General features: G+C 37.7%; 1 protein-coding gene across 4 annotated transcripts; it reads left to right on the forward strand.

Annotated features, from left to right (window-relative positions):
• The first annotated feature begins 139 nt into the window (after positions 1-139).
• LOC124885064 (cytosolic sulfotransferase 2-like) lies at positions 140-5592 on the forward strand. Of its 4 annotated transcripts, XM_047344824.1 has the most exons (9): positions 143-159; positions 709-853; positions 1202-1437; positions 1547-1675; positions 1759-1859; positions 4116-4242; positions 4327-4427; positions 4497-4671; positions 5410-5592. In XM_047344824.1, exons 3-9 carry the CDS (start codon positions 1299-1301, stop codon positions 5520-5522), a joined length of 885 nt encoding a protein of 294 aa, XP_047200780.1. In that variant the 5' UTR covers positions 143-159; positions 709-853; positions 1202-1298; the 3' UTR covers positions 5523-5592. The 4 variants fall into 4 exon arrangements, with proteins under 4 accessions (XP_047200613.1, XP_047200780.1, XP_047200865.1 ...); XM_047344657.1 differs by lacking the exon at positions 5410-5592 and having other exon boundaries at positions 140-159; positions 4497-5382; XM_047344909.1 differs by lacking the exon at positions 143-159 and having other exon boundaries at positions 4327-4424.
• Positions 5593-7516: the final 1924 nt, after the last annotated feature.

Genomic DNA, 7516 nt, shown 5'->3' on the forward strand with positions numbered 1-7516 from the left:
TTCATTTGTTTGACATTTTTATGGTCAGTAAAATATGCTCAAAATCAGGATGCCTTTGAACAGTGAAACGACAAACTGAATTGAAAAGAATGGGTTTTAGATAAGGAGCCGACTTTGCCCTGCTTATGTGAGCCACACACAGATAGACAAAACACTCAGGTAAGCTAATGCACAGTTGGTTATTTATAAAATAGAATTTATTTTTGAAGGTTTTCAGATGCTGTGTATACACTATCAGGTCAAGGCATTGAAATTAAACTTTTTAGCAGATTGTACTGTATATTGAACTCTATTATTTGTGGTTGTTACAATGAGAAAACGGATAGTCTTAACTACCATAATGTCAAAAGTGTTCATGGTTTTCATGTTTTTTTTTATCGATTTCCATGAAGCCTTGTCTATCTCATTGTGTATTGATGCAGAACAGATCTGGACAAAATAATTTATTACTTTATTATATTTTTATTTGTATTATCTCTTCCAAAGTCCTCCTCTGAAAACATAAAGCTATATTTCAGTACAGGAACCAAAGCTCTCTTTCCTCCCCAGTCACATTTTAAAAAATTGTTAGAAAGAGTTCTTTGCACAGTGGTTTGGTCGAAAGACGTTTTCTTAGAAGAACTGTAAGCAGGCGTGTGACCAGACCCTTCTGTTGCTTTAAAACTTGTGAAATTCTTTACTCAACAGTCATTTCCTGTCTTTTGTCAGAGCAACAACAGGCTTGCAGTGCTGTCTGTCCAAAATATTCAGCTTCTGTGGACTTCATCTGCATGCATATTGTATACAATTAAGAGATAAGGAGCTGACTTTGCCCTGCTTATGTGAGCCACACGCAGACAGATGGAACACTGAGGTAAGCTAATGCACAGTTGGTTATTTATGAAATACTGTATAAGATATTTTTTGAAGGTTTTCAGACGCTGTGTATACATTATCAGGTCAAGGTCATTGAAATTAACCTTTTTAGTCGATAGTACTGTATACTGAACTCTGTTATTTGTGGCTGTTCGAATGTGAAAAAGGATAGTCTTAACTGTCATAATGTTAAAAGTCTTCATCTGCATGCATATTGTGTACAATTAAGAAAACATGCAAGGCATCTTTGGAACTGATTTACTTGTGATTTACTTGTTTAAAAACATGTCCTGCCCTGGTGATACACATGTGTCTTACAACATTGAATATTTCTTTCTGTCTTCAGGGTTTGATCTGATTCAGGTGGTTTCTGGTGTGATATTTTCCAGTGTTGGACTAAAGGTAAGCCTGCTCATAAAAGGTGTAAGACACACACCCAGCAGATGGAGTTACCACCTCGACCTACACTGTTTGACTTCCATGGAGTCTCCATGACCAAATACTTCACTGACAACTGGGTTAACATACAGAGCTTCAAAGCAAGGCCAGATGATATTGTGTTGGTGAGCTATCCAAAAGCAGGTGGGTGTTTTTCTGTGGTTTTATCTTTATTTTAAAAGTCCCATTCCTCTGCTTTTTTTCATTTTGCTACAGTTTATGATCTAAATTTATTCTGTTTTATACTTCTAAGGAAACACATGGGTCTCTTACATCCTGGACCTTTTATACTTTAGCCAGACATCACCTGACCGACAGAACTCAGTGCCTCTTCATGAAAGGGTGCCGTTCCTGGAGATCAGCATACCCGGGTTCCCCTCTGGTAAATTTCTCTAAATCAGGACTTACAACAGAAATGACATTCTGGCTTATTTAGTAAAAAACGATACCATTTTTTTTTACCAGGAGTGGATGAGTTGTATTCAATAAACAACTTTCCACGCATTATCAAGACACACCTGCCAGTCCAGTTTCTTCCCCAATCCTTCTGGGAGCAAAACTCAAAGGTTTGTTGATTACAAATACAGTATGTGTAAAGAGCCACACTAGGAAAATTGTTTTTAAAGAAAAAACAGAACAACACTCAGTCTTCTCCTTTAACCTTTAATAAGGTTAAAGCAGACAGGGAGAAGGATCTTTGACCATTTTACTTTGCGCAATCTCTCCCAGATTGTCCAAAGTCCTGGGTACTCTGCTATACTCTCTTTACTTAAGCATAAACCAGAGCTTAACTACATTACTAGATTGGTTACCATTTCCGAGTTACTTTGTCATAGTTTTGATAGAATTGTCCTTAATTAAAAGACAAAATAATGTCATTTTGGATATTTCAAAGAGTTTTTGATGCATCTAACAAGGTTCCCAATGGTTTTGGAAGAGAAACAGGCCCACAGCATCTCAGGCTCTCTTACTAGTAATTTTTATTAATAGTTTACATTTGTGACAGCTTGACAGAACATTTTTTATTCGTAGCATGCTTTCCAAACAACCAGTTGGCATGTATACAGCATCTAATGGTTGTTGTTAGGTATTATTTAATCAACTCAGAGGCAAGGAACGATACAGAGTCAGTTTTACTTGCAGCAAGGGTAGCTCACACTCTGCAGTGCAGACTACAAAGTGTTGGCACCCCTCTCTCTTTATTTATACATGCTGGTTCACACACAGTTCAACAAACATTCAGGGTGTGTGTGTGTGTGTGTGTTCTTGTACTTGTTGCTGAGTGAGAACCATTTTTTGTATTTTTATCGCAAAGTGAGGACATTTTGACAAATTGAGGACATTTTTCTGGTCCTCACTTTTTCAAATTCCGTTCTTGGGACAGGGGTTAGGTTTAGGACTAGGGTATGAATTGAGTTATTGTTAGGGTTAGGGTTAGGTATTAACTGGTTAGGGTGAGTGTTAGGGTCAGGGGGGTTAGGGTTAGGGGTTAGAAAGGTTAGGGTTTATGTGTCTTGATTTTCAACAGAGAGGGAGAATGGGACTTGGTTGAGCAGCCCTTAGATGCTGCTGATAAAAGCATAACTCACTTCTGTCCCCATCTCCCTTCCTGTGGCATGTAGGAGGGAAAGGCACTTAGAGCAGACATGAGTGATAAACAATACAAAAGTTTTCAAACCTTAACAGTTGTCCACAAATCTCTACTCAGTACAGTTTGGTACAGCTCTTCTTGCGTTTCAGATTAGTATTGGTTCCATGTAATAGTTAGTATTTTTAACCTGCTTGCTTGCAGCTTCAGCTGCGCTGACTCGTGCTGTCGATAACTGATTGGGTCGGGGCCGCGTCACTAGCCTCTCTCTCCTGTACTTATCCAGAGTGCTTCGTCTTGCCACCCGCAGCCTTCTCTGGCTCGCCTTCCTTCTCCTCCTTCCTTCCTTCCTTGACTGTGTACTAATGGAAAAGGGGCATTAGTGACCCGAAGATGTCACTCATTGCTGCAGTTCTGTAACAGCGAGCTTTAGAGGTTTTTTCTTTACTTATCTTACCATTCTGCTCATGGTTCATGGTGGCAAGATAAACTTGGGATAAACCTCATCATTTTAAAGAGAGGCTAACAGATATAGATCTCTGTACCATGCTATATTTCAATTCAGTTTTATTTATATAGCACCAATTCACAACACATGTTGTCTCAAGGCACTTCACAAAAGTCAGGTACATACCTTCCAATTAATCCTAACAATTGAACAGTGGAGTCAGATTCAGTTATTTATTGAAATTGGATTAAACGTTTTTCTATCTAAGGAAACCCAGCAGATTGCGTTGAGTCAGAGATTTGTAGCATTCCCTCCTCCTGGATGAGCATGTAGAGACAGTGGACAGTCACTGGCGTTGACTTTGCAGCAATCCCTCATACTGAGCATGCATGTAGCGACAGTGGAGAGGAAAAACTCTCTTTTAACAGGAAGAAACCTCCAGCAGAACCGGGCTCAGTGTGAGCAGCCATCTGCCACGACCGACTGGGGGTTTGAGAGAATTATTTCTAATTATATTTCTACCCCAGGGGAAATACAGTACATTTATTTTGTAGGAAAATGAGTGGCAGTAATTGTTGCAATTTTCTCTTAGAGTTGGATTGTTTTCCCCCACTGATTAAATGTACTCATATTAAAGGTTAGATTTTAGAAAGGATAGACTTTCAGAGAAAGATTATGCTACTGCAAAAAAAAGTTACATGTATTGCAAAACTCCCCCTGTATACAAGACATTCTTTTATATATATGCTTTCTTTCTTTTTCTCCATAATTTTTGTCTGACTGCAGATAATCTATGTAGCCCGCAATGCCAAGGACTCAGCTGTATCATACTTTCATTTTGACCGCATGAATAAGGCCCAACCAGAGCCTGGAGATTGGAGCAGTTACCTGCAAAGATTCATGGATGGAAAAAGTGAGCAACAAACTAAAAGGAAGAATAAATAAAAACATAACGATGAATTTACTGCTCGTGATTTGACTTTCTAGCACTTTTCAGTGGTGTTTGGTTCCTGGCACGACCACGTAGGAGGCTGGTGGGAGAAGAGAAAGACCACATCCAACATCTTGTATTTGTTCTATGAGGATCTGATCGAGGTGGTTGGTATTTAGGTTTTGATGTGTCAGACTGTAAATAAAAGCAAGCATTAGACTGATGTTCTTTGGTAGGATACTGAACGAGAACTTAGCCGGCTCTGCTCCTTCCTGAGACTGTCTCCCTGCACGGATCTGAAGAAAGAAGTAACAGAAAAATCTCAGTTCAACAACATGAAACACAATAAGATGGCCAACGGCTCAGCTGATGAAGTCTTCGATTTTCAGATCTCCCCTTTCTTGCGCAAAGGTCAGATGTATTTTCCTCTTAGTCTCAAGTGGTTTCTCAAAAGTGGACTTACCCAGCTTATGGGTAAAATGCCAGGTTATGAATGCAACGCAGTATTCTCTTTGATATTTTGTTCAATTGCCTGGTATTTGGAATGCTTCCTAACCTTATTGGTGTTCATTTGGTGATGCAGAGTGTTTTTTTCTAATAATTATTTTTGTAAATGTAGCCTAAAAGTTCCAGTTTGGATTCATCAGACTATAACATGTTCCTCCACATGGATTTTGGGGATTTTAGCCAAACCCTTTTCTTAAGTCCAGCGATTTGGAGAATACAGGATATTGTTGTCATATCTGTGAGCTATTGCTTTAGCCAAAGCATGCAAATGGGAGCATGTCCCGCAAGGACAGCTGAACTTCTAGGTTAATCAGACTCATTTGAATTGATGTTGGGTGTAAACTGAAACAAAAACTGAAACAGAAGGTGCTACAGCAAAGTAATAGCTTAAAGATTTGCACACATGTGAAATCAGATCGTTGCAACTTGTTTCTTTTTTTCCATTTTTCCCTTAAGACTTATTTGTTTTAAGTTAAAATGTACAGGATATATGTCACACTTAAGGTGGAAAAAGTTATAACATAATTTTAAATATAATTGCATTATATTGGGGGTGTGAGATCCGCTGTTTGTAGAGAGAAAAAGTAACCAATAAAGCAGAAAATAATACTGTAATCATTTTGCTATTTCTCCATTCTTTAGGAAGGGTTGGTGACTGGAAGAATCATTTCACCGTTAAACAGGATGAAGAGTTTAATGAAGACTATGAGAGGAAGATGAAAAATACTGATCTTCACTTTCGCACAGTTCTGTAGACACTCTAACTTGTAACACTATTACAAATAAACGACTGATCACAAATAAAAACAATCATACCAGTTTGAAGATTTGAGGTTTTTATTTAAGATGTGAAAAGCAGCAGGAAATACATGAACAAAAAGTTTAATGACCAAAGTAAACAGACTGCCCTGCACAGGGAACATTACATGTACTTTCTATGGCACATACTGCTTCATGGGACAACCCTGAGGGAGCTGGAGGAACCACAGTGGCCATTTAGTAAAACAAATCCTCATACAATGAAATAATATCGGCTCATTAGAATGTCGACGGCAACAAAATGATTATTGATCCCACAAGCGACCAGCAGACAGACTGCACTGTGAAAAAACTTAATAAGTATCTCACATCAGTGGGAGTTACTGCAGGTCAGACAAAAAAAGCTAGCGATGGGCCAGCTGGAAAGAGAAAAAAGCATCAGTAACTAGACTTTGTGACAACTTTTTTTATATAGATAAATTCTTGTTGTTTTTCTAACAATATATATTCAAAATGCAGTGAGCTAGCAGAAACAGTTTCAAACTAATTAACAGACTACACATGGCTCAACAAACAGGTTTCATAATAACAAAACATGAAGCAAAAATCGAAATCCAGGAGATTTACATCATTATCTAGACACGTTGTAAAACTTGCAATAATATAACAATCCAGAGCACAGGAGGTCCTTTATATATCTAGTTCAGTCAAGTATCCCCTCACAACTAACAGACAAAATCATCTGCACTGCTCATTAGCAGTATCTACGCTCAGGTTGGAGTCTTGTTAATTCATGTTACCAATGTTTGAGGTTATAAATTAAACTTTTTTACCCTGTAAGATCAGTTCAAGACACTGAAATTGATGCATGCGAAGAAAATAATTCATGTCTATGAAAGATATGATTTTGTTCACAAAGTTAACAAGAACACTAGGTATATAGATCAGTAGGACAACTACTGATGATACAAAGCCATAGATAAAGTTAAGCCTTCATTTACTAAATCTGGCTTTATTTAAACCCCATATTGACTGGACAGTTACAACTCATCAAAATGTCCAGTCATAGGGCAAACTGAATTTTTGCCTTCATCTCCACTACAGGTCCTGCAATGCAAGCACATTTTGAATAATACATTTACACCAGCGACCTGACTTGTGAATCAGCCAAGTTTTACTTGGATATATTAAACAGTAATGTTTAAGTTTAAAGACCCAAAACAAGAGGCTGGACTTCATTATATTCTTGTCACGCCATTGCCGGTCTGCCTTTTGTTAAAAGGATGCAGGAAGATATGCTCTTTTAGGCAAATAATGCTCCAGTATTTCCTTGTGGCACATTTAACACCTTAGCATCCACAGTTTGATGACCAGCTAAGCAAGGCTGTAGAAGATCCCTGAACCCTACACTCTTGATGCCTGTCCACACACACTATACAGAACAAGGGCACATCAAATGCGACACACATATTCTCATGTTTAGATCTGCATAATGTGTTTTTCAGTACACTTGCATTAATGATAAGATAGGAAACAGTGTGACAGAAGTTAACTTTGCTGAATCGGCATATAAATAAATTATTGGATGCCTTTTAACATCAGGCAAAAATGACTACTGAATCAAACTAGAGCACATTTAAATTGTTCATTTGTTTAATAATGTGAGCTGGTCCTGGTTTTAAATATTTCAGTTAAAATTAAATATAATTAAAATGCTAAGCATTTATTGTCTTAAGTAACAGTATACAACTTTCAGTTACTGTTGTCCTACTCTAACCGAGTTGTCAAAATGTTTTTGACAATCTTCTAGCATCTGAAGAAGAGCTGAAAGCAACAAATCCATCTGACCCCTGACTCTCACCTATCAGTCAGTTTGAGTGTGTTAAGAATAGGTCCAGAATTGGCACTCATGTGTAACTTCTTTAATTTATTATTAGAAATATAAATCATTTCTATCTACACAGAAATTCTTTCCAAAGGTTGCAAAACT

Source organism: Girardinichthys multiradiatus, chromosome 1 (assembly GCF_021462225.1).
Source record: "Girardinichthys multiradiatus isolate DD_20200921_A chromosome 1, DD_fGirMul_XY1, whole genome shotgun sequence".
Lineage (NCBI taxonomy): Eukaryota > Metazoa > Chordata > Actinopteri > Cyprinodontiformes > Goodeidae > Girardinichthys > Girardinichthys multiradiatus.